At 36.7% G+C, this 27,828-nt stretch overlaps 1 protein-coding gene and 1 long non-coding RNA gene across 4 annotated transcripts; one reads left to right on the top strand and one right to left on the bottom strand.

Annotated features, from left to right (window-relative positions):
* On the top strand, positions 1–27,584 carry SELENOT (selenoprotein T). 3 transcript variants are annotated; one of them, XM_042903712.1, is made up of 6 exons: positions 1–236; positions 16,719–16,829; positions 17,406–17,532; positions 19,554–19,641; positions 21,406–21,559; positions 27,410–27,584. In XM_042903712.1, exons 1-5 carry the CDS (start codon positions 100–102, stop codon positions 21,528–21,530), a joined length of 588 nt encoding a protein of 195 aa, XP_042759646.1. In that variant the 5' UTR covers positions 1–99; the 3' UTR covers positions 21,531–21,559; positions 27,410–27,584. The 3 variants fall into 3 exon arrangements, with proteins under 3 accessions (XP_042759646.1, XP_042759647.1, XP_042759645.1); XM_042903713.1 differs by having other exon boundaries at positions 27,414–27,583; XM_042903711.1 differs by lacking the exon at positions 27,410–27,584 and adding an exon at positions 22,086–22,834.
* LOC122198858 lies at positions 3,346–27,828 on the bottom strand. The gene is made up of 3 exons (XR_006193191.1): positions 27,609–27,828; positions 13,446–13,512; positions 3,346–5,537 (listed from the first exon to the last, which is right to left on the bottom strand). It is a non-coding gene; the product is annotated as an uncharacterized LOC122198858 (long non-coding RNA).

The following is a 27,828-nucleotide window of genomic DNA, read 5'->3' as shown; positions in this document are numbered from 1 at the left end:
TCGCGCCTGCGCGGTGGGGAGCTGCTCGCGGCTCCCGCTCGGCCTTGGGCTGGCTGCAGTCTCAGTTTGAGGGCGGCCGAAGTGGCTGGCTCGATTAAGATGAGGTTTCTGCTAGTTCTCCTGGTGGCGGCGTCGGCGGTGATCCGGAGCGATGCCTCGGCCAACCTGGGCGGCGTGCCTAGCAAAAGATTAAAGATGCAGTACGCCACGGGGCCGCTGCTCAAGTTCCAGATTTGGTGAGTATGTGCGCCGGGCCCTGGCAGTGCCGCCGCGCCTCTGCTCGGCCTCTGTCGCCAGGCGAGGCCCGGGCTCTGCGGCCTAGCGGGCTGAACCTCCCCCTTGGCCCGGAAGAACGGCGCCAGCAGCCTTCCGCAGCTTGCCTTCTCAGAGGGCCTTCCTGGGACTGTCAGGCTGCCCTTCTTTTCTCCAAGTATAACCGCTCACTTCGCTCAGTTCTTTTTTGCCTCCTAGAATGGTGGGAGTGGGGAAGGAGGGCAAGGGAAGGTTAAATACTGAAAGGCGAAGAGGTGGGGACAGTTGTCGGCACGGAGGACCGGTTGGCGGCGTCACGCCATGGCCACCCTGGCTGCTTGCGGAGGTGGGCACGAGTTGGCGCAGCGTCGGTGGAGGAGCTCCAGCGTTTGCCACCCGGTTCCCTTTTCCTCTCCCCTTTCTCGGGGTTCTGCCGGGCGCCGTCGCTGCGCCGCTGGGCGAAGGTTAATTCGGGTCGTTGGAGGAGACCCACGAGGGATAGACGCCTTTTCTGCTGGACCTTCCCCGGTCGACTGTTGAGTGAGGGAGTGGGGATTCTGACAGCTGGAGGGCGAGGAGAGGTCCTGGGAGGCTGATTCTCAGTTTGCAATTTCCAAAAGGTCTTTGAAAAGGAGCACGTTGCTCTTCTGACAACGGTCACTCCCAAACAACTCTTATCTTTCTCCCCCATTCCTCTACACCCCCCTCCCTGGAGTTGCCTGACCTGGCATGTCTTTCTACCTTTCTATCTTATGCATTCAGATAAATAGAAGAACAAAACAAAACAAAAAAACAAACAAAAGCAAAAACAAAACCCTGAACCAGAAAAAAAACCTGGCATTTGTCGACGTTGTTCTTTCTGTGATTTTGTTGTTACCTAGTTAAGTTAGAACTTGAGCAATAATGCATGTAATAAGGTAACTGGGTTGGGGGAGACTGAAAGGCTAAACTAAAATAGTAAAATTGTAGAAATTAGAATCCTGTATCACAAAAGATTGTATTTTCTTCAGGATAGGATGGTTAGGTAAGTAAATTTTCAGAGTCGTGGTACTTTGGAGTGTTGGTGTTGGCCATAATGCAGTTGAAATTGGCTTTTTAAAACTTTATTAATATAAGTGTATTAAAGGTTAGATTTTCTGCTTACCCAGCCGTTTTTGTTTTTTTTTTTTTTTTTTTTTTTTGCTGAATCTTTAAAGAGTACGCAAATACTTAAAATTTTTAAATTCAGTTTAAGTGACCCATAGAGTCCGAAAGTGAGATGTTGAGACTTTATTTTGGAGTGAAAACTATAAAAACCTAGCAGTTTCTTGATTAAAAACAACAACAAACTCCTTGAACTGTTTACTGTGTGGCCAGCATATATCATTTTCTGTAACGTACTGTAAAAACTGTAAATGGAAGTTAGGACTTGACCATTCCAACTTTTTCCATAATTTTTAAAAATTAGAGAGTGGCAGTCATTTTTACTATCTGTAATTATTGTTAAGGATTAAGTGTGAAACTTTGGATGTAAGTAGTTTAAAAAAGAGTGCAGTTTCCAAGTTATGTAATTTTTTTCTTTCCTACTTTTGCATCTCTTGGTTTCACTTGTACTTTTCCAAAATACTCTTCTTTTACAATTGCTTCTGTTGGGATACTTGTCACAATAATTTAACAAGTGCACCTTCCACTGAGGATGTTCATAGCAAAGTTTTCAAAATGTTCTGGGAAGGGCATCCAGTTCTTCCTCTAAACTTTTTAAAAATTTTAGGTACTTCATTTGAATTTGTGATGCATAATTTTTTTCATTCTTTTTCTTTCTTTTAAAGTACAAACTTGTCCCAAAAGTCTAATAAGAGTTTTCTTTTTCAGTAACCCAGAGCATGTTATGTATGGAAATCAGTTTTGTTTGGTTTTAATCATACATGGGAAACAATTTTATTAGTATGCCCTCCATATACAGGTAAATTAGCTTGTTGTTTGTTACTTTTTCCCCAAGAGGTTAATCTGTGTATAGTAAATTGAATATCGGGTTTCTTGTTTTGGCAGAATCTCTTGGACATTCATTTGCAGTTTTGGGAGAGGAGAGGAAGCTAAAACGATTGAGGCTAAATCTGTGAAAATTCTTTGAATTCTCCTTGAAATTTAAGTGCTGTAAAAGGCAATTTTTCACTAATTACCACTATTAACAAAGGAGAGAACTATTTTTACCTTACTTTCAATTGCTTTTGTCCTCCTTTATATTTATTATGAGTACTCCCTCTTTAACTGTAGCTCAGTATATCATCCGTTAATTGTACCACTTTTATAATTGCTAAAGAACAAAACAGCACAACACATAAGTGAAATCAAAGGGAGAGAGATCAGTGTGCGGAATAGCTTAAAACAAAGTTTACTATTCTACATTCATGTATTTTTTCAAAAAATATTCATTCAAGACTTGTTTGTACCAGGGCTAAAGATACCATGGTGAACAATATAGATGTGATCCCTCATGAAACTTCCAGAAATGCGCAGTATTACTTTATATACCTAAGTCTTCAGTTTATGTTAATTGACGGAGTGACAGAATTAGATAAGTTTGATGACAACTGATTTCTTATTTTGGGAGAAAACTTATCTTGCTTATTTGAATGTTTAAACATTGAACGTAAAAAAAGAAAGTTCTCTAATCAGAGCTTAAAATAAAGTTCCCTTGTAACATTTTCCTTTCTTGTGACTTTTATGAATAAATGCATTCTGTATGTGAATGTATTCTGACAGGTACCGTTTGGCATGATGTTTTTATATGCATGCTTTATTTTTTTCATATTTGAGATTTAACATGTAGTCAGACCTACAGCATTTAATCACTTGTAATTTAAAGAGCTTACTGGCTACAACTCTTTACAGTTAATACTTATCTGAGTATTTGACAACTGATTCGCTAAGAATAGTAGATTAAATAAAGCTGAGATTTCAAAATGTAAGCAGAGTGCAGCAGAATTTTCTAATTTTGGTTAATTTAAGAATCCACTGCTATAATTTTAGGACAACCAACACAAAGTATTTTTTAGAGGTAAATGAAACAACTACTACAAGAACAGATTTGTATTTAAATTTATACCAACTCATCCTTTGCTTTCATGGTATGGAGGCAAGAAAATAAAGCCCTAAGACTGATTTGGATGTTGATACTTACTAAGATTAGTAAAAGGCTGAATTGAAGAAATCGGAGAAATTGTGAGTCCTACAGATCGTGAGTTACCGTGGACCTAATATTTGCATATTCAACAAATATTTGAGCACCTCCTCTGTGCAGGCACTTTGTTGCTGGGAATTCGGTTTTCTCATAGACATCTTAGGCAAGAATGGAAGGCAGTCATTAATCCACGGACAACACATAAAATTCTAATTGTGCTAACTGCTATAAAGGAATAGTTGTGTGAGAGAACTAGTCAGAGGATCAGGGAAGGTTTTCATGAGGAAACCTACTTTGAACTGAGATCTAAAGGGTAAGATTTATTGCCAGAGAGCTTTCAAGCAATGGGAATAACAGGTTCACTGGCTTTGTAGTAAAGAGAACATAATTGCTTGAAGCCAAGGCTGCTGACCTCAAAGACCAAAAAGAAGGTGGCACAAACCCAGCAAGGTCTGGCAGGCCATGTTAAGAAAAGCTCAGGATCATTGTGGAAAAGACATTATAGGGGACAAAGAATAAGTATGGGGAAACCATTTAAGGGGACTGTTGGGAGTTGCCCAGGTGAGAGATGATGGAGCTTGGGATACAATGGTGGTGGTAGAAATAGAATGTAAAGGGACAGGTTAAGATCTTTACGAGATGCAATTTTTCATGATAGGTTACATATTTGGGGGGAAGGAGAGGATGCATGGAGTGAGAGGTGTCAAAGATGGCTCCTGAGTTCTGGCGTGGTACTGTGCCATTCACTAGAACGTTAAAGGAGACCAATTTTATGGGTGTGTGTGTGTGTGTGTGTGTGTGTGAGAGAGGGAGAGAGAGAGAGAAGGAAAGGGAGGAACCCTGAATTTTTAAAATACAATAATGGGAATATCCTACAAAGAAATTTCATCTCCCCAAAATAGCCATAGTAACTGAAACTAAAAACTTAAATACCAGTTACTGTATTTCACCAAACCTAAGATGTGATGGATTATAAGTTACACATTATTTTATATACCACTCAGAAGGAAAAAAAAAATACTGCCATTTAAACTGGGACACAGTAATGATTATAAGATAAATCCTGATTTTTAAAAAGATGCTAAATAGGAGAAGTGTACTTCTTGGAATCAATGAAATAAATGAGTAAGTTGATCCAGATAGTAGAGAACTAATGGAGTGTGATTAGAGAAAAATGAAATGCTGGCTGCCATACCTACCACTATAATAGATTTTTAAAGTTTTCCATAATTATGTAGAACTTAGTCACCATTTTGTTTTTGTTTTTGTTTTACTATTTAAACAACAAACAACTGCAGTATCTAAATGAATAATGTACACATAATAGTTGTCTCTACTTAATAATGAGCAAAGAAAGGGGCACTTGGCTGGCTCAGTCAGTAGAGCATGTGACTCTTGATCTCAGGGTGGTGAGTTCAAACTCCACATTGGATGTGGAGCCTGTTTAAGATAATAATAATAATAATAATGAACAAAGTACTTCAGTCCAAAGCTTTTAGAAGTAGGTAAAATATGAGTGGTTTTAAAGGTTTTATCTCCTCTTACAGAAAATTGAAACATTGTTTCTTTACCATTTGCCATTAAGGTAAGTGGTGGAAATCAAATTGAATGTGTCATTTGGAAACACCAAGATAACCTTATAAATTTTGAATAGTATAGTTACTGGGAAACTGCATTTATTGGACTAATGCTTTGGAGGCCCAGGTTCTAAGTTGATCTGCCTCTTATCTTCTGAATGACTTTCTGGAAATTACTGAATCTCTTTAGCTCTCAATTTTTTCATCTCTAACATGAGGTTATTGGTTGCATTCCAAGTAACGTTTAAAATTCTGTTACTCTGTTTTATATGTTAGGAAGCTTCATGGCAAAAAATGAAAGCATACATATGTGTTTCATTTCTGCCTTTGTCACTGAAGAATGTAGGTGGAACTTCCTGGTTCATCTGATTGTCCCCTTTTCTGCTTTCCAAAAAGGGAAATCAAATCCTGTTTTCACATGACTTACCTTGATGGGGGTGCAGCCTGGGATTGGTGAGGAAGAAATCTTGCCATGTGGGTTTTGCAAGAACTGCTCATAATCAGCTCCTTGTTTTTTATGCCCCTTTTTTTCATGCCACCGTTTTCCCCTTTTGTCCAGTATTTAGGGAGATAAGAATTAGTTTTTTACAATAATGTTTGAAAACCTATAGTCTGGTGGGAGAGACAGACATGTTAAACAGTATTACAGTAGAGCTTTCTGTTCAGTGTTCTAAAAGAGGTCATAATAGAGGGCTTTAAAAACCTAGTGGAAAGAAAGATTATTCAAGGAGAGTTGGAAGGCTTTGAGAGGAGGATATGAAATCTAGAGGGGTATGGGGAAATCACCAGGAGATGTAGAGAAAGAGCTTTATAGAAGTAAGGAAGATCGTATGTAAATGGAGCCTGAGTCAGCACAAAGCGGGGAGAGGGGACAGGAAATAAAGGAGGCAGATAATCAATTAAAAAGTCTTAGTACAGTGTAAATGCTACCATTTATCAAGTTTTATTATTGTAATATATTATTTTCATCGTCTTTTATTGTGATGAGAACTTTGGTAAGTAAATCTTTGAAAACTTTAAGACTTTGATCTTTTACAAAATGAAATTAACTTTCTGGCTATAAACATAATACATGTTTCTTGTAAAAATAATAAGAAGTGTAGGGGAGAAAGAATTCTTCCTCTACCCTTCTAGGTTCTTTTGGCTGGTCTCTTCATCAAAATGACTTAAAAGATGAACAGGAGAAAAACATTTAATTACATGCTTATGAGAGCCGCATAAAAAATATGAGATGCAAGAACAAGTGGGGCAATTGAGGCTTATACAGTATCCTCAGCTAAGCCTGGGGCTTCAAAGGCGGGGAGAGACACAGGACAATAAGAAGAGCAGATGTTTGGTAATTAGATGTTTGCCTTGCCACAGATAAAAAGTTACCTCTGATAACAGCTTTCTATCTGGTTCAGGCACCTTATCTAAATTCTTTCAGGTAGTTAAGGGAGCAGTAAGTTGGGGTTTTTTTTTGTTTGTGTTTTGTTTTGTTTTGTTTTGTTTTGTTTTGTTTTGAGTCTGCCTGGTCTAGATTACCTTCAGCTCAAAATAAGCCACATGCCAAAGTGGCATATTTTGGGATCACATAATTTGCTCTCCCCTCAGAAGTACATATAAGAAAGCAAAAAATACTTGTAGCTCTCTATTAATATTTGAAGAGACTCAAGACGACTCTGCACACAATACTATATTATGTAATTCTACAAAAAATGAGTTCATAGTCATAGGCTTTTTTTTTTTTTCTTAATTTGCCTTCTCCTTCATCACTTATCATTTGCTGTCAGTAAATAGGGAGATGCATCAGCAGGCACAGTATTACATAAGATGAGTGTTCTTTAAATTATCTAACTAGTGCCTTATTGGTTAACACGTAGGTTGATCCCAGTTTTTCACAAAATTACTTTGCTAAGATGAATATCCTTGAATGTATTGTGTACTGGTCCAGTGATTTCTATAAACTAAATCCACAGAAATAAAGTATTATGATTATGTTAAAGGGTATCACATTTAAATTTTGACATAGTTAAACTAGCTAATATTCCTGCTAGAAGAGCTTGAAGTAGTAGGTTGGATTTTTTTTTTTTTTTTTTTTATTCAATTTAGTTAACATACAGTGTAGTTTTGGCTTCAGGAGTAGAACCCAGTGATTCATCTCTTATAGATGACACCCAGTGCTCCTCCTGAAAAGTGCCCTCCTTAATACCTGTCACCCATTTAAGCCACCCCGCAATCCCCCCATTCCAGCAAGTAGATTGGGTTTTTTTTTTTAATTTTTTTTTTAACGTTTATTTACTTTTGAGACAGAGAGAGACAGAGCATGAATGGGGGAGGGTCAGAGAGAGAGGGAGACACAGAATCTGAAACAGGCTCCAGGCTCTGAGCTGTCAGCACAGAGCCCGACGCGGGGCTTGAACTCACAGACCGTGAGATCATGACCTGAGCCAAAGTCAGACACTTAACCGACTGAGCCACCCAAGTGCCCCAAGTAGATTGGGTTTTTTAAAATTTCTAGCTTATTGCACTTTAATTTTTTTTAATGTTTATTTATTTTTGAGAGAGAGAGAGAAAGACACAGTGTGAGCAGGGGAGGGGCAGAGAGAGAGGGAGACACAGAATCCTAAACAGCTCCAGCCTCTGAGCTGTCAGCAGAGCTGGATGCGAGGCTCAAACCCACGAACTGTGAGATCATGACCTGAGCCGAAGTTGGATGTTGACCCGACTGAACTACTCAGGTGCCCCTAGTTTATTGCACTTTAATCAGAGAATATGACATTTGCTATTTCTACTTCCTAGGCATTCTTTGTGACCTAACATGGTCATTGGTTGCAAATGTTCTTTGGGCTATCAAGGGATTTTTTTACTATTGAAAATGAAACCTGATGTAGCTGTGAAATCTGTTAATGATAATATTCAGATCTTCTGTAATTTTTGTTGATTATTTATCTTCTATCACTTATTCAGTTTTCTACCCATATTTTATATATATATATATATATATATATATATATATATATATATATATATTTTTAGGGCCTCAAAATATTTAATTCTGCTTTTTGGTTTTGGGATTTCTTATAGTGCTTCCTTACCTCTTCTCATCCTTCTGCTTCTTGCAGAAGAATATTTTTGGATATAGGCTCTTATTTTGAATCTTTTCTATTTGCTATTTCTGCTTTTTTGTTTTATGACACTATTCTCGTAGTCCCTTAGGTGTTTTTGTTTTGTTTTGTTTTTTCTGTTTGTCCTCCCTGTTTCTCAAAAGAGAAACAGCTTCAGATATTACCAGTTGTTGAAGTGTATCTTCTCCAGTAGACTATTAACGAGTTCACTTTTTCTTCTTTATTAGAATGTTGCCAGCCAAAAAAGGCATAATTTTTGTCTGCCTTGGGTTCTCTCTTATTGTGTGTCTTCAGTTAATATTTATTGAAAAAGTGAGTAAAACCTTTTATAGTCAGTCCACTGTGGTTGGCCCTGAGATAACCTGACTGCCCCTCTCCCCCTCTCCCTGCCTTTATATTCCTAACTGGAATGTAGATTGATATCACCTAATAGTGTTCATTTCTAGTAGGTTTTTACCTGGTTAGCCTCTGTTCCAGCTTGGTAGCTGTTGGGCATAGAATGTAATATATGTAAAACTTCAGTTTTGAACGTACCCTTATCAGTAATGTTCTTGGTCTGGCCTCTATGCCTCTACTGGTGGGGCTAAACTTCCAGAATTCATTATACTACTGCAAGTCTTCTTTCTGCTGCTCTGATATCCAACACACCCTTTTTGATTATTACAACTTATTGTCCTGTTGGTGGTTTTCTTTCTATGATTCCTGGCTTTTTTATTGAGTTTATTCTACTGTGATGTGAAATCAGTCTACAACCAGGTTAATGCACAGGTCAAATAGGAAAGCAATAAAGCAGCCCAGAGACTTCTTTAGTTTGGCCATTGAACTAGCACAGAACACGATATATTTTTTTGCCAGTCTCTCTGACAACTGATAAAAAATAAACTGAGGGTGTATTTTGTGGCATGTGAATCATATCTCTAATTAAAAAATGTATTGAAAAGAATAAAAGTTTGATATATATAAAGTATTTTAAGATGCGACAAAGAATTTCTATTTATTTATTGAGTGCTTTTTATTGACTACATACTGTATAAATCTGTTTATAAAAAGTGTTTTCCAGAGTAAACAGAAAATTCCTTCCCCAGGAAGAGCTGAGGAACTAAGCAGTTTATAAATTCTTGGTGGAATAGTCTGCAGCAGCAGAATTCCTGAAATGTTACGTCAATGGTATAGAGAAACTAGAAGCTAATGACCTCAAGAATAAGACAAAAGAAGGAAGAGAACAGAAAAAGATAATTAATCACATTTTAGGTTTGTCAAATCTTTGGAATAAACTCAGTAAAGAAGTCAGGAATCTTAGAAGTCACGTTAGTCATATTTTGTGTGTGCGTTTTTACTGTGGTGACCACTGTAGTGTTCTAAGAGTAAGGTAGCCGGAAGGGAAATCACTTGATTTCGTACAATACTTATCCTTAATCTGATACTTCTTTGGTGCTGCTTCTGCCTCATCTTAAAAAACTGAACAAGTTCTGGGCCACATTTTGGTCTTCAGAGTGTATAAGCACACCTGTTTGCATTTTTTTAAAAACATTTATGACTTTAGTCTGTTTTTCACTCCCTGAATACCTTGTTTCTTGTGTAGTTCCTAGAACACCTTGCAGATTTCATTCCTTAAAGCACTTAGAGCAGGTGATGCACCAGACACGTGTTTATATTATAGCACTTCATCTACTAAATAGAACAAGGAGAAATAAAGATTACATACATCTAAAGACACAGCTTTCAATGATCAGTGAGCTGTTGGACTGAGCAATGCTATAGACAAATCAGAGAGCACAGTATTTACAAAATATCTTCCTGATTTTATTGGTGCACTGTGGGAGAAATTTAGTTGAAATTCTTGGGATGCAAGTAGCAGAAACCTTTTTGAACTGGTTTGAACAATATGTTTGAAAATGCATTTTAAAATTGTTAGAAGAATAGTCCGTGAACCTAAAGGCAAGGATGCAGCAGGGCCTCAAGACAGGCTAGAATAGAAAACTGGAAAGTCTGAGATGTCATTCAATCTTCCCTGGCTCACGTGTCCTTTTTTCTCAAGAAAAGGTACTTTATTTTTTTCTGGTTCTCTGAAGACTGACTTATCAGTCCTTTGGAAAGATTAAATGTGTTAAATGTTCACCTTTGTGGAGATAGTCACTTTTTAAATCCCATTTCTTTGTTTTTAGTCAGGGAATTCAAGCCTTCCTCTGACAGGTTTGCATTTTTCTGGACTGTCAACAATGGCAGGCGTTGGTTTCATTATGTAAACAGGATCCAGTCCTATGTATGGGTGAGAAGACTGTTGGAGAGGAGGTTATTTTTTTTTTTTAATTTAATGTTTATTTCTTTTTGAGAGAGAAACAGAGCATAAGTGGGGGAGGAGCAGAGAGCAAGGGAGACACAGAATCCAAAGCAGCTTCCAGGCTCTGAGCTGTCAGCACAGAGCCCAATGCGGGTTCGAACTCACAAGCCATGAGATCATGACCTGAGCCCAAGTCAGACCCCCAACCGACTGAGCCACCCAGGTGTCCCGAGGAGATTATTGTAAATAAAAGGGGAAGGTTTATTCAAGAGATGCTAAAAATAGAAAGAAATCATCAGTATTTATTTCATAAATATCTGAGATTTTGCCCTGTTTCATTTTTAAACTATTTTTAAAGTTCATTTAATTTTGAGAGAGAGTGTATGCACAAGCAAGCGGGAAAGGGGCAGAGAGAGAAGGAGAGAACAAGAATCCCAAGCAGGCTTCATGCTGTCAGTGCAGAGCCCGACACAGGGCTCAAACCCACAAACCATGGGATCATGACCTGAGCTGAAATCAAGTGATGGACTCAAGTTTGATATAAGCAAGCATTTGACTACAGTTAGGGGCAGACATAATATAGAAAGGGGAAAAGTGGGGTGGTTGCCATCATGAGTCAGGACACTGTAAGCATGATAGACCTAGTAAAGCACAGAATCTATTTGAAGTAGCACAGACAAGGCATTTTCCTTTATTTCCTAAATATCCTTTCTGTCCATTACATGTAGATCATCTCATTTGTATGCAAGTTTTTTCTTTTAGAAAAGTACCGTGAAAACATATTTTAAATTAGGCAATTGCACAAGTCGACTCTGTATAGTAATTACTAGAGATTTGCCAAGTGATTAGGAATTAACGTTAAGATTTCAAAGTTTAAGTCTACTTCTTAGGGACTTTTGGTCCTGGGGCAGGAGGAAGAGACATCGGCTGCAGCATATATTTAGCATGTTCACATATTTATGTATTAGAGGTTTACTGAAAGTCAAAGTTTTACTCATGGATGCAGAAAGAATGGAATAAGTTGAAAGAGCTGGGTGTGGTAGTAGAAGTGGAATGAGAACTGGCTCCTTACCATGTATGCCTTTAATTTAACATTTTGCCCACCTCGATAAACACTAGTTATATTTTGTTTTGGAAAACATCTGTCAGCAGTGGAGATAGCTATTTCAAAACAGAAAAACTCTTTGGGGGAAAACAGTTATACAGGGAAAAGTTTCTTTAGTTTTTCTTCACAATTCTGGACACAAATATAGGGAGGAAAGTTTACTTAGATGTAAGGAAACTCATCTAAAAAATATGTTGTGTCAATTTTGTAAACTGCTTTATTTTTCAGAAATAAAATAGGTACAGGTTTTTTTTTGTTGTTGAGGTATAATTGACATAATGTGTTAGTTTCAGTTGTTCAACATAAAGATTCCTTATTTGTATGTATTGCAGAATGATTACCGCAGTAAGTCTAGTTAAAGCAGTCACCATATGTGGTTATAATTTTTTTTCTTGTGATGACAACTTATACGATCCTCTCTCCTAGCTACTTTCAAATATTCCATACACTAATACTAACTATAGTCACTATGCTGTACATTACATCCTCATGACTTCAGCATTTTATAACTGGAAATTTGAAGAAAGGTACAATTTTAAAGTCTGTTTTGGGTTTCAAGAATATGAGCTGATTCTATCTGGATTTTGATCTGGAGGTCTGAGACTATGCCGAAGACTTGAGACTGGAGGAACCAAGGATAGAATTAGGCTTCTGAGCACAGTAGCCAGAAAAGTAGGTGACTAGGAGGAATCTGACCAGAGGTGTTGCCTGCATGTAAATACACCTCTCTAGCTAGGCCTCTTTGGGCTTCCTTTGGCAAAGGATTGGAACTCCAGAGCAAACACGAGGGACTTCTTGGGGCCCACAGGTTTTTAGCTGTCCCAGAGGGAGAATCTATAGGTCTTCCTCATGGAAGAACCTCAGAGATCTCTGTCACCAGGAGTTCGACTGTATGGGTATTTGCTAGTGGCATTGTCACCAAAGGGAATTATTTCCTGGACTTAGGGAAAGATAGCTCTTGCATCACCTAAATGTTCTATTGGGGTCTAGAGGAAGGGGCTAGGATCTTAAATCACAAAGTCTGTGTTCTAGTCTCTCAGCCCTAAGAGCAGGGACCGTATCTGTGTCACTCATCACTACATACCCAGTGCCTAATATAGTGCGTGACTTGTAGTAGGCATTCAATAAGTATTTGAGTGAGTGGATTAATAAGTATATGGATGTAAAACTGTGGAAAAGTCACTTCATCTCTCTGAGCTTCCTATTTTCCCCTTCGTCTATTAAAAAAGAAGTTTGAACTCAATTAACTTCGTCTCTAGCTCTCAAAATATTTCATTAAAAGTTAAGAGAATATCATTTTAGATAATTAACTCCATTGTAAATACTGATGCAAACTTGAGAGCCATTGACATCAGGGGGCATATCTTGGTTTCAAGGTAGTTAGGCATATAGGTGAGCTAGATTATTTTTGTAATATTCTCAAAACAAAAGCACCATTAAAAATTTCTTGTAGAGAAAGCAGTTGTGACAAAATACTACTATTTGGTGAATTTAACAACAGTAATAATAAAATATTAGATAAGGTAATTGTTTAGTAAACATAAAGTATGTTTACTAAGTTCTTTTAAGTATAGCTGTGGAAATTTGTCTCCCTTTGCAAAAATTTCATACTTTTTAGGGACTTAATTTCTTGTGAAATTTTTATTCTGAAGGTAGAGGAAGTATTAATTATAAAGCAAACAGGTGAATTTCTGTTTGTTTGTTTGTTTTTCCTGAAAAATGAATTTTCTTAAATTGAGATCTAGTGTTTGGACTGTTATGCCCTGTCACATATCAACCTGACGCCTGTGGTGGTGGTTGGTATGTTTTTCCTTGATAACAGTGTGATTGACAAAGCTGGCACCTTACATTTTACTTTACTGTCACTTAATTACTGATTCTGCTTCCTCTGTACTTTCATTGCTTTATATTTGTGTGTTCCTTAACTTAGAATTTAATGTACCTAAATGCTTAACAATCCTACCTGAGTTTGTAAGCTCTTCTGTTGATTTGGCAGTACTGCCTCCTGTTTTTCTCTCAGCTTTATTGAACTATGATTGACAAATAGAAATTATGTATAATTAAAGTGATAATTTCATATACATGTATATTGTGAAATGATTACCACAATAAGGTTAGTTAACACATCCATCACTTCATATAATTACCTTTATTAGGTGAGAACATATATTTATTCCCTTAGCAGCTTACAAGTATACAATACAGTCTTATTAACTATAGTCACATTGCTGTAAATTAGATCCTTAGAATTTATTTGTTTTGCGACTGGAAGTTTGTATCCTCCGACCAACATCTCCCCATTTTGCCTATTCCACAGCCCCTGGCAACCGCCAGCCTCCATGTCTCTGAGCTTGGCTTTTTTAGATTCCGTGTAAAAATGAGATTATACAATTTGTGTTTCTCTTTCTGACTTACTTCACTTAGCATAATGCCCTCAAGTTTCATCCATGTTGTTGCGAATGGTAGAAGTTTTTTTTTTGTTTTTTTTTTTTTCTGAATAGTATTCCCCTGTGTATTTATACCACATTTTCTTATCCATTCATCTGTCCATGGACACTTAAGTTGTTTTCATGTCTTGACTATTTTTTTTTAAGTTTATTTATTGTGTGTGTGTGTGTGTGTGTGTGTGTGTGTGTGAGTGTGAGAGAGAGAGAGAGAGAGAGAGAGAGAGAGAGAGAGAGAGAGAGAGAAAATTCCAAGCAGGCTCTGCACTGTCAGCACAGAGTCTGGCGTGGGGCTCAATCTCACTCATGAACTGTGAGATCGTGACCCAGGCTGAAATCAAGAGTCGGATGTTTTAACCGACTGAGCCACCCAGGCGCCCCCATGTCTTGACTATTGTAAGTAATGCTAAAATGAACATGGGGGTGCAGATACCTCTTAAAGATAGTAATACCTTTGGATATATGCCTAGAAGTGGAATTGCTAGGCCATATGGTAGTTCTGTGTTTAATTTTTTGAAGAACTTCCATACTGTTTTCCATAGTGGCAGCACCATTTACATTCCCATCAACGGTGCACAAGGATTCCCTTTTGTCCACCTCCTTGCCAACACTTATTATCTTTTATCTTTTTGATAATAGGCATCCTAAATAACAGGCATCCTAACAAGTGTGGGGTTATATCTCCTTATGGTTTTCATTTGCATTTCCCTGTTGATTAGTGATGTGGAGCACTTTTTAATTTATCTGTTGGCCATTAAAAAAAAATGTGTTTTTATTTTTTTATTTTTAGAGAGATAGAGAAGGTGCACTTGAGTGCGGGAGGGGCAGAGAGAGGAGAGGGAGAATACCAAGCCCTTTCATGGGGCTCGATCTCACAAACTGTGAGATGACCTGAGCCGAAATCAAGAGTCCAACACCTAACTGACTGAGCTACTCAGGTGCCCCTCTGTTGGCCATTTTTATGTTGTCTTTGGTTCCCCATTTTTAATCAGATTATTGACTTTTGGCTATTGAGTTGTATGAGTTCCTTGTATATTTTGGATATTAACCTCCTTTTTCAGATACCTGATTTGCAAATATTTTCTCCCGTTCTGTAGGTTGCTTATTCATTTTGTTGATAGTTTCCTTTGCTGTGCAGAAGCTTTTTAGTTTGATATAGGCCCCCACTTACTTATTTTTTGCTTTTTATACCTTTGCTTTTAGGGTCAAATCCAGAAAATCCTTGCCAAGACCAATGTCAAGGTGCTTACCAACTATGTTTTCTTCTAGGAGGTCTGTGGTTTCAGGTCTTATGTTCAAGTCCTTAATCCATTTTGAGTTGATTTTCATGTATGATGGAAGATAGTGGTTTCATTCTTTTCATGTTGCTGACAGTTTTCCTAATACCATTTGTTGAAGAGACTATCCTTTTTTCAGTGTTGGCTCCTTGATTGCAAATTAATTGACCATTTTTGTGTGGGTTTATTTCCGGGCTCTTGATTTTGTCCCGTTGGTCTATGTGTCTGTTTTTGTGCTACTACTATACATAGTTGATTACTATAGCTTTGTAATACAGTTTGAAATAAGGAAACATGGTGCCTCCAGCTTTGTTCTTTCTTCTCAAGATTGCTTTGGCTATTCTGTTTTTTTGCTTTTTTTTTTTTTTTTGTGATTCCATACAAATTTTAGGATTGTTCTGTTTCTGGAATTTTTATACAGTTGCATTGGATCTGTAGATTGCTTTTGGTATATGGACATTTTAACAATATGAATTTTTTTTAAATTTTTTTTTTAACGTTTATTTATTTTTGAGACAGAGAGAGACAGAGCATGAACGGGGGAGGGTCAGAGAGAGGGAGACACAGAATCTGAAACAAGCTCCAGGCTCTGAGCTGTCAGCACAGAGCCCGACGCGGGGCTCGAACTCATGGACCGCGAGATCATGACCTGAGCTGAAGTCGGCCGCTTAACCGACTGAGCTACCCAGGTGCCCCAACAATATGAATTTTGAACCCTGAAAATGAGATGTCTTTTACTGTGTCTTTAATTTTTTTCATCAATGTCATAAAGTTTTCCTTTTGCCTGTATATGCACTCTGGTGGCCTTTTTCCCTTTTTTTGCTGGGGAAGCCTGTCATATATCCACAGTTTAGTGTTCAGAAATTTTAATGGCGATATTGGATGCTGTTGACTTAATTGCTAGAGTAATGATATGGATTGCTGTCATATTGTTGAAAATTATCTTCCCAATCTTTGTTTTTCTTTGTAAAGTAGAAGCAACTGTAGAGTAAGAAGGGATTTAAGAGTTCTTTAAGTTACTTTTATTGTGATTGAGCAGGCATGTTTGCCCAGTTAGGGGCAGAGTAGGAATAAGAGCCAAAGTTTCATGTCTCATGTCTTGGTATTTTGTAAGCTTTCTGTGCCCCAGTTTTGCAAGTCTCTATTTTAGATGTGTAAGAGTTGTTTTCATTTCAGTGTTTATACTTAATGATAGCTCCCCAAAAAGCAAGGTGATCTTGAGAGCTCAAAATATGCTAACATATGTGAATAGATACATGCTGCTGCCCAACAGTAACCCAAGTCTGTAATGTTTAATGTTCTAATAGATGGGTATACATGGGGGAAGGTAACTTAAATATGTGAAATTTGTGAAAAAACCTCCATGTTGCCATCCTGCAACATCAATCATTATTACTTTGTCACTGTTCATTAGAAACACTTTTAATCCTGGCAATTTTTAGACTTCGTCTAAATGCAAAATAAGTGTAGGCATATTCTGAAGCACTTAATGGAAGCACTTTTATTTTTCTACAGTGTTTCCTGAGGTTATAGGCGGGTGTTTGAGGAGTACATGCGGGTTATAAGCCAGCGGTACCCAGACATCCGCATTGAAGGAGAAAATTACCTCCCTCAACCCATATATAGGTAAGTAAATTTCAGTAACTTAAAAGTAAATTTTTTAATGAATTTTTTTTTCACTTCGGTGAGTAAACTTCTGTGAATTGGTTCAATTAATTGGTTATTATAACTTCTTAGTTGGTTATAATGTACAGAGAAACTCTTTTACAAATAGCAAGTTTATTTGATCCAAATTTAGAAGAATTTTACTGAAAGAAGGAAAAGAGGAGGATTTTTTCAGAGGTGGCAATCTTTTAAAGATGTGTTTTCTTATATAATTTTTATTTTGGAAATAAATGAAGAACACCCAAATTTTTATACAAAGTCAATGGTGTAAAATTCCGTGCTGTTAATAGGATTTTTAAAGGCTAATGCTGTATAATTTTACAAGTTAATTTTTTATTCATTTAAAGGATATTTAGTTTTGTTTTAAAACTCCACAATGAACTTTAGTTACTATCTTTTTCACTAGTTGTAATTAATAAGTTCCAGATTTGGTGTCTAGAAAATGTCTGTATACATATACTTGAGTTAGGAAGTTTTTGAATTAGGTGAGAAATTGTGGCTTCTGATGAATTTATATATATTTTTTTCTTTTGATAGACACATAGCATCTTTCCTGTCAGTCTTCAAACTAGTATTAATAGGCTTAATAATTGTTGGCAAGGATCCTTTTGCTTTCTTTGGCATGCAAGCTCCTAGCATCTGGCAGTGGGGCCAAGAAAATAAGGTATGTAACTTAATAGTTTGGTAGCTGTAGGTTTTTAGGTTGTCAATGGAAATATTTTACTGGATTGTTGTGTACTTGTTGCTGATTCACCTGTCCACGTGTATTATTTCAGCTTCAATCATTTTTTAATCTTTGGGCAAGACACTTAACCGTTTTTGGACTTAGTTTTTTGTTTGTATTTGTTTTTCTTTTCTTGGCCTTCGTTTTTATGTTTATGTATTAAGAATGATTAGCTCTTATCTTTTTACTATTTTTTTTTAAAGTTTATTTATTTTGATGGCGGGAGAGGGGAAGGATCAGGGACAAAGAGAGGGACAGAGAAAATCCCAAGCAGGCTCCGCACTGTCAGCACAGAGCCCCACACAGGGTTCTAACTCAAGAACTGTGAGATCATGACCTCAGCTGAAATCAAGAGTCGGACGCTTAACAGGCTGAGCTACCCAGGCGCCACATCTTTTTACTATTTGAAGGATAGTGAGGTGTGACTTTAGTAGAACCTGGGCACAAAATAATTTAATACCGGATATTGATTATATAGATTAGGTCAAATCATATACAAAGAACATAATATACATAGAATGCAAGGCTTTTATACCAAACAATATGGATATTAATGGGCTTATTCACATTAAAAATGGGGTTTCTGCTGATTTGTTCTTATTAAAATTTTCTGTTTTTATTACTTGTCCTTTGACTCTTCTGTTCAATCAGTATAAATAGACATACACATCTTGTGCTGTCCCTTCTCCTTTGTAGGGTCTTGCTGTAGCATACATTCTTTTTAGGTATCTTTCATTTGTTTCACTTAAAATCATCTTTTTCTGGAGGCTCTTTCTGCTATGAGAAATACAGTTTTATTTCTCTCTTGGATGAGATTGCTTCTTAGGTTTCCTTCTGAGAAGTATTCTGGTTTCTGGTCTTGTTCTTTAGTTCTAGGCTGATACTACTTTTAGTGGACTCCTACATAGCTATGCTTTTTCTTTTTTTTCTTAGGAAAAAACTTATTTCCAGTAACAGGCAAGGCTTCTTAAAATAAACATCATCAGGTGCTACCTCTCACTGAACTGTGTCTCTACCCTGTTATTAGTAAGATTGCTATGCATAAGATTAAGAATTAGAAGTTAAGTACTCATGACGTTTTGTGTTACATTTATTAATTCTGTTGATTCCATCTTTAGTGCATTTTACTTCTGAAGACGTATAACATTATTGATCTATGGAAGAGGAATATACTTGAAAGCTGTAGTTTTCATGCAACTTCCTTGTGTATTGTTTGCATGAAAATAGACATATTTCCAAATGTGAGAGTAACCTTTAAGAAATTAAAGCCTACCTAGTTCAAGTGGGACTGGGAGGAGAGCTCTTTCTCTTTTGCTATGAGCATTTTTATTAACTTTTTTTGAAACAACTTGATGTGAATTGATATCTTCACTACATCCTGCTTTTTAGTCAGGTGATTTTATTAAAACTTTTCTGTCCACCAAGGAACTTCTCTTAAAGGGTATAGGTACGCATTCAAAAGGGAAGTGAATGTAATTCAATATGCAAGTGCTTTCTCTTACCAATTTTTTTATTTGACTCAAAATGATTTGTTTGGAACGTGGACAGGTTGTATTGAATACATGGAGTTGCTCTTTATTGCATCACTAGTCTCTTGTGAATTCATACCTTACATTATAAAAATGGTGAAATAAACCCTTCTTTTGCTAGTATTCATTTGTTTAACTTATTAAGGCTATTACAAGATCTCGAGAAATTCTGTCTCTGCATTATGAATATATATTCTTCAGTGTGTATACAGCTGTGAATGAATGTTGCGTTTTTCTTATTCTGTATATGTTATCTGAACATATAGAAGAGCAATAATAGTCTGTATAGAAACTTTTAAAGTAGATTTAAAAACAATCATTACCAAATAAAAATGAGTCTGTATATTTAAAAGATTACTGTGTCTTCAGTTGTAATATTGTTTTGTCTTTAAAATAACTTTGCCTGTTGTACTTAATTATATTTTCTTTTAGGTCTATGCATGTATGATGGTTTTCTTCTTGAGCAACATGATTGAGAACCAGTGTATGTCAACAGGTGCATTTGAGATAACTTTGAATGGTGGGTTCTGAATAATTTGCGTTTTATAACACATTTTTTATTTTTTTTATTTTTTTTAATGTTTATTTATTTTTGAGACAATGCGAGAGACAGAGTGCAAGCAGCAGAGGGGCAGACAGAGGGAGACACAGAATCTGAAGTGGGCTCCAGGCTCTGAGCTGTCAGCCCAGAGCCCAATGCAGGTCTCGAACTCACGAACCGTGAGATCATGACCTGAGCCAAAGTCGGACGCTTAACCGACTGAGCCACTCAGGCGCCCCGAATTTTGTAACACATTTTAAATGATTTATAATGACCTTTAGGCTTTTCTGTTTTCCATAATATGCAAAATTATCACTTTCTATGGTCCTCATCTCCCCTGGCTTGAGAATTATATCCATATGATGACTCCTGAATGTACTCAACAGAGTTCTAGATCTTTCTTCTAGGTGCTATACTTGGGAATCTTAAACTCCTACTCCCAATCTATTGATTGCCTCTGCTTCCTGCAATTCTTGTGCACTCCAATTTGCTCCTTCCATGGCATTTCTTGTTTATTTATAATGGCATCATTATCATTCTACCCAGTTACCGATGTCAGAATCCTAGGATAACCTCCGTTTCTCCCTTACTCTCCATATCTCATGGATTACTAAGTCTGATTCTTAATTCTGCCTTCTACATTTCTCAAAAATCTACTTCTCTTTATCTTTATTACCACCACTCTAGTCCACGCCATAATTATTTTGTTACCCTCTAATACATTCTCTAAACCAGAGGTTGTCATATATGACCTATGAGCTAACAGTAGTTTTTACACTTTTTTAATGGTTCCAAAACATCAAAAGAATATTTTAGGGCACAAGGAAATTAAATGAAATTCAAAATTTAGTGTTTATTACCTAAAGTTTTGAGTTCCGTCAAAAAATTTGTGGAAATTTAGTTCTCTGGTTACCTTTGTGATTTCTTGGATTTTGTCTCGATCTGTAAAGCCTAAAACATTTATTATCTGGCTTCTTACAAAAAAATCTGCTGATACCTGCTCCAAACAGTGGGGTGATTTTTTTCTTTTTTTTAATGCACATCATTTTCGTCTCATTGCTTTACTGCCTCAAGTTCACTAAGTGGCTTTACTTTGTCCTCAAGATAAAGACCAGAACATTTAACATAGCCAAAAGGTCCTGCATGATGTAGACTAGGGATTAGCAAACCATGGCCATGTGCACTCTCTGTCCTGCTGCCTGTTTTTTAAATAAGATTTTATTGGAACACAACCATGCCCTTGTTTTGCCTGTTGCTTCTTTCAGACTACAATTAGAGTTGAGTAGCTGTGATAGACTATATGTCTTTGCAAGCTGAAAATGCTTGCTTCCTGGCTCTTTATAGTTTGTTGACTCTGATCTAGTCCCCATTCACCTATCCAGCCTCTCTTGTACCACTCTTCTCCTGTATTTCAGCTCTTACTTTTAATACCTTTCAATTTTAATAATACCTCTCACTTTTAATAATAATTGCAAAGGCTCCTTTGTAGCCTCCCCTGTGTCCCTCAGCATCTTCTGCTTTTAATTCTTAATACACAGTTGTGATTTGTAGCTATTTTGTATAGTACTTTCTGTATTTCCCCTACTGGAATGTAAACTATACAACGGTGTAATTACAGAAGTGTAATTCTTTGGTTCACTTCTGTATCCTCAGCTGTATGTATAGACAATAAATATTTGTAGAATGAACACTTATTATAGACTCATCTTTAATTTTAGGGGGTGGTACTGTTTATTTTTATAGATGTGCCTGTGTGGTCCAAGCTGGAATCTGGTCACCTCCCATCCATGCAACAGCTTGTTCAAATTCTTGACAATGAAATGAAGCTCAATGTGCATATGGATTCAATCCCACATCACCGATCATAGCCCCACCTATCAGCACTGAAAACTCTTTTGTAAGTAGTTTAAAAATACAATAACTATTTATAGGTATCATTCTCATCACAAATCAGCAAGGTACTAGATATTCTAGTGTCTATTATCACTTGAGTTCCCAACTTAAGATTTAATAGATGGATGTTTTCTTTATTAAAATTGATTAAGTGATCAAGAGCATTTTGGACCTGCCAAAACAAGGTAAGGTTGTGCTAATAATTTTATCTTCAAGGCTTAAAAGCTGGGCCTGTAACGTCATTTTTTGGACTCTGAACTCCTACTAATGGTCAGAATTGGTATATTACGCTAGAATATTTATATACATATCTTCCCTTTACCTGCAACTAACTAGTTGCTAAGAGTGTGCAGATTCTTTTAACATGGTCAAGATAGAAAAGTTATAAGCAAATGTGTGTGAACACAGAGAGGTGAATATGAGTTAACTTTTGCTTAGCAGAGATGTTCTCTGTTCTCTTCTTATTAATAAGTTGATTTTATAAGAGTGAAGTTTGAAATAAAATACTCTTTTTTGTCTATGTCTTTCAGACATTAAGGGATTTTTTGCAAGAGCAGCGTGACTGACATTATGAAGGCCTGTACTGAAGACAGCAAGCTGTTAGTACAGACCAGATGCTTTCTTGGCAGGCTCGTTGTACCTCTTGGAAAACCTCAATGCAAGACAGTTTTTCAGTGCTGGCACATTTTGGAATTCTGCACATTCGTGGAGTGCAATAATACTGTATAGCTTTTTTTTCTTCCCCAAATTCACTCAGTTAATAGTTTTTAAAAAATGTAGACATTACTACTTGTACCTTTTTTTTCCTTAGTCATACTTGGAAAAGTAGAAAATTGAGTTACAATTTGACTTTTTTTCAAAGATGTCTGTTAAATCTGTTGTGATTTTATATGAATTTTCCTTTTTTATAGTTTAAAATTGATCTTTTTGGGAATACAGCTGAAGTTCCCAAAAACTTTATAAGAGTTTATCAGGCATCTTTAATTTGGTCATGTCCAATTTATATAGTTTTCAAAACACTGCAGATTGTGAACAGTGCATTATATGAGATAATGGGGGGAAATCCTATATCTAGAGTACTCTACCAATTTGTGTGTGTATGTGCGTGTGTGCGTGTGTGATTACCAGAGAATTACTAAAAGACCAACTGCTTTTTAAATACTGTTATGTAGTTCAAGTGTCTTGCCTTGACCAATCTAATGAGTTGATTAACTGGGCCTTTATACCTAACTCAATAAAAAACTAAGCGGATGTAAGTTAAATAAAAAGTTTGAATTTATTGCCCAGCGTACCTATTAACCTTATATTTAAAATTGTCTTCCTCAATTTTTGTTATTTCATAAGGAACACACTTTAGATTCACACACAGTAATAAGTCATTTACCATTTTTAGGATAACTGAAACTCACTCATTTCAAAGTTCAGTTGAATCTCTTTACAACATTAATTTTAGGTGAATGGAGACTACTTGCCTAATAATTTAACTTGTTTACCATCATATATCAGAATTTTATTATATTTAAGGAACAAAACTGAAAAGTTTTTTATTCAGTGAATTTCATATCTTTCCAGAGTTCTAAAGAGATAGTTTTTTTTTTTAATACAAAACGTAAACTGATGGACTGTAAGTAATTTAGTGGAAATAGGATCATAATGTAGAAAAATAGTCCTATAGCAACAGTCTTAACATATTTTAGCTTCCATATGGGAATAGGAATGATAGGTCTAGATTTGTTACTAGAAATAAAGTGATTTGAGGAAAAATTATGAGCTAATTCAACATTTGGTCTACCGAACACTTAGCACAACCTTATACTTCATTTATCACTGGATATTTGTTGAACTGATGTCTGGTAATCATCATGATTTTACAGCCTCACGGTGGAATATACTGTGATCTCTAGCTAACAGGAAGTTAGTCTGATAATTCACTTCAGGAAATTGATTTAATGGCTTGTCCTTTTAATTAAGACTGCAGAACTGTTAACCTAAGTTCCTATAATGGCAAGAGTCAATACAATTTAAGCTGGAAGTTACTAAGAGGTTATTATTCAGGTGTAATATTTTATCTTTGCCTAGGGCTTAAAACCTTGTTAACTTAATTAGTACTAGCCCAGACTTCCTGTCTCCTGTAAAGTGAACACAGTGCTCAGTGTGTTTAGGGTCTTTCCTCAGCTGATGGCCATTCCACTAGTGACAAGTTAACCTTTTGGCATTTAGACCTTCCAAACTCAAGCCTTGGGTATTCCCATGTATCTGACAGGTTAACCTTGAAGAACCTGTGATTAAATTTTAACTTTTTTTCATGTTTGTCTTGGGTGAATAACTTGTCTTTTGGAGAATAGCTTTAAGTGGCTTAGATGCTGATAAAACTCAGTGTCTTATTTTGTTGACACTCATCTCAATATTGTTTTATCTTTGACCATATTTAAATCTAGGATTTAATAGTCTAGTGAAAAAATTAGTGGGAAGCATGAATATTGAAAACAATATGGAAAGGGGGAAAGTTAAAAAGAAAGTATTTAGAATTAGTTTATTATATTTCTAACATTTCAGAATTTATTAGTTGCTTACAAACTGGTATGGCTGTGTTGTTTATAAATGTTTATGTACTATGTTAATTAGAAGACCATAGAACATTACAGCAGCTTGCCTAATGTTATTGGTGTGTTTACCACAGTTGCTCTTGTGGGCGAAATTACTTGTTAGATTAATAAAAAAAAAAAATCTGTTGGCAAAATATGGCTTTATACCTCAGTATCAAGATATATAAAACATATACTTCAGAATATAAATACATTTTTTATGGCATTAACATTAATGACAGCAGTTGGTCAGACTTTACCATTACCAAAATCCAACAGGAGTCCAATGATGATTCTTTCTTATTTTGAATGTTATTAGTTTGGGACCTTGATTGGTTGGTATTTTATCACTGTCATAATTTTAAACAATTCAGATTTTAAAACTAGCCTGCAGATTTCTAAAGCATGATTTGGTGATATTCAATACTAAGGCTTTAAAAAAAAATCTCTTGAGAGAAACACGAGGGATTGTAAAGTTTAGTGGCTTACTACGATAGCATTGTGAAAATAAACTTACGTTGAGCTGATGTGAAAGGAACCCCTCTTCTGTGGAATTAAATCTATGCTAGGACACTTCACATAACAATTGTATTTAGGAAATTTTATTTTGTAAAAATTGTTGGTATCAAATAGCATGTTCTCTTTCTAATGCTTTTTTAACCCAGCCAGTGCTAACACTTCTCCTCCCTCTCGGTCTGGTACTCAAGTCTTCCTGCTCTTGGATTGTAAACTGCTTCTCAAGCCTTATGGTCCCTTTGTGTTTCAGTGTTGCTGAACTAACAACAGGTCTGTAGCGTGATTCTGTGCTGGGTTGGAGCAGAGAGCAGCAGTTTACGTCATTGTCCATCATTACCCCCAACCTCCAGAATTTCTGAGAAAGTAAAAGTGACATTCCCAAATCTGGAGAAAAATAATATGAGGACGTTCCCTCTTGACTGATAGAGGCAATTTAATGATCTCACAAGAGGAAACAAAGTGCAGATATTTTAAAAAAATTCTGGTGAGCCTCTCCATTCCATGGTCCTGGGCTCTTTTTCCCTAGGCTTCAGAAAAGCGAATAGATATGAACTTAGTTCCGAACTGTATCTTGAAGAAAAATATAAACTGGTCTCAGAGTGGGAAGAGTGTTAAGTTGCCTGCTCTCTATCAAAGCTTTTTAGAATGTTTTCTGTTGCCTGTGTTGAGCTTGAGCGAAATAAAAAGGAACATGATAACTATGTAAATATACTGCAGCATTAGTTTCAAAACTTTTTGTGTGCCTAAGAATCATTGGGACAAAGTCCTGGATGCCATCCATAGAGATTCGAATTCAGTTGATCTGAGATGGGACCCAATAATTTGCATTTCAGACAGGCTTCCCGATAATGCTGGTGCTGTCTGTCTGTAGTCCACACTGAGGAGCACTGCACCACAGAGCAGAATGCAGAAAGAAGGCTTATGACTGAACCTGCAAGAAAGTGTACCACATGGAACAGAAGAAAATGTCCATTTGCTTCATGTTTATAGAGTGACTCAATAAGAATTCAGTAAAATGGGAACCCAAAGAGGAAACAGAATGCGAGGAGCGGGAGATTATGTTTCTAAGAAACATTGAGGACTCAGTTGTCCCAAGTAATCTGTTTTATCTATGTGGCAAAGTTGTGTAGTTATCCTTTGTTGGGTTCGTATTTTAAAAGTTTTTAGGGGCGCCTGGGTGGCTCAGTTGGTTAAGCACCCAACTTCGGCTCAGATCATGATCTTGCGGTTCATGAGTTCAAGCCCCTCATTGGGCTCTGTGTGACAGCTCAGCGTGTGGTGCCTGCTTCGGATTCTGTGTGTGTCTCTCTCTGCCCTTCCTCTGCTCACGTTCTGTCTCAAAAATAAATAAACATTAATAATTTTTTTTTAACTTTTTAGATAGATGTTTTAAAAGGAAATGTTAAATCTTTGGGTCTGTAATTGATTTTAATTGCCAGATTTTCTTAGTGCAAAAGAGGCGATATGCCTGTATTATGCTTACATTTAATAGTGACTACTGATCTTGATTTTTACATAAAACAAATCTATTTAAATTCTTACAATTCTGAGTAGAGAAAATGCATACTTTTAGTTTTATTGTAGTAATCAGAATAGAACTCTTAAAATCACGAGGGAAACCCAATCTGAATTAAGCCCCTGCACCAAAGCAAAGGATTTACTGGTTCATGTAAATGAAAAATCCAGTGTAGAGTTGGCCTCAGGGATTCAGATGTGATTATCAGAACTCTCTAAGTTGGTCTCATTTCTCCATGAGCCTTCACCAAAACTGGGGAGAAGATTTTGTGGGATTGGGGAGGACGAGGGAGGAATGAGAGCACAGATAAAGTCTCAGAAGATTGCTCTGGTGCAGCTGGGGTCACGTTCCTATCTTTGAATTTTGAAGCCACTCTAAAAATATTGTCCTCTGTTAATTAACCCTTTCTTTCCTCTAATCAGTGACTTTTCTCCCTCTACTCAACCTCCTTCCTATTCAGGATTATAATTGCTTAAGACAAGTTTATGACTTTGTAGGTATAAGCTGCTCAGATTAAGTGCTTAGCTGTTTGGGAATTAATCTGGAATGGATAGAGCCAGCATTGGGTCGCTTGGCTTGGTTAATAAAGGTATTAGAGTCTCAGCAGCAGGTTGCTCGCTCTATTCCCTCAGGCCACTGGCAATGCTCATTTACTTTGTGTACTAGCAACTCTTAGCAGAGAAAAAAACAACTACTGCTCCTTTGTTTATTGCTACTCTTGAGTTGCTAAGAGCACATCTGTTTGCAGGTGAGTGTGCTGATGACATTTTCCCTTAAACATTCTTTTTCGAACTGTTAGAAAATCTACAGGATTTCATCTCTTAATAGCTCACAGAATTTAGAGATGAGACACTAAATGGTATTAAAATGTATGTTTAAACAATAGGCTACCTATTGTGATTCTCCCAGTAAAATTCTGTAATGTACAGATATATGGAAATTTGGTGTCGTGAAAAATTTTCAGATCTACCTCAATACTTCAAAGGAAGATGAAGAGAGGTTAAGTATCTCGGCCATGGTTCTTTAGCTTGAGATAGTGCTGCAACGAAAAGAAAAGGAACAACCCCCCAACGCCCCCCAAGCTCCATCTTTGGTGAGGCCTGGGGAAGGAGGAGAAAAAGCAAAGAGGGCTTTGTTACAAATTGCCCCAGGTCAGAAGAGAAGAGACAGTAACAAAGCAAACTTCAAAATGTCATCTCCCTTTCGCTTCACAACTGTTTCTTTACTTTTACTTCAGCTAGGATGCACCGGAATTTTCCAAATCACCCAAACCAATAAAAAGGCCAGGGAGTGCAGGAGACACCAGGAGGAAAGGCAAGTTTGCATGACAAATTCTTACCCTCACATAAACAGATGCAAGCCACAGATTGATTCAGTCTGTTTCCCCAACTTCCCTAAAAGTGGATGTATGAATTGCGGTTTTTCTGACCACTTACCCTCTTCACTGCTTATGTGATAATTGCAAAGCATATGGAGAGATTTCCATTTACATGTCCTAGGCAAGGAGGTTACCTCCTCCATAAGATGAGTTTAAAAACACCACGCCTGCCTCTGAGCTGGAGTTTGGATCGTATGTTCTCTTCAAGTTCTTGGATTTTTAATTCACGAAAGATTCTGCATTCCACGAGAATTCTCCATTCTCAGTGCTTCTGCTGA

Source organism: Panthera leo, chromosome C2, assembly GCF_018350215.1.
Source record: "Panthera leo isolate Ple1 chromosome C2, P.leo_Ple1_pat1.1, whole genome shotgun sequence".
NCBI classification, from domain to species: Eukaryota; Metazoa; Chordata; class Mammalia; order Carnivora; family Felidae; genus Panthera; species Panthera leo.
The sequence above is the reverse complement of the archived record's forward strand: the minus strand, read 5'-3'. Positions and strand labels throughout refer to the sequence as shown.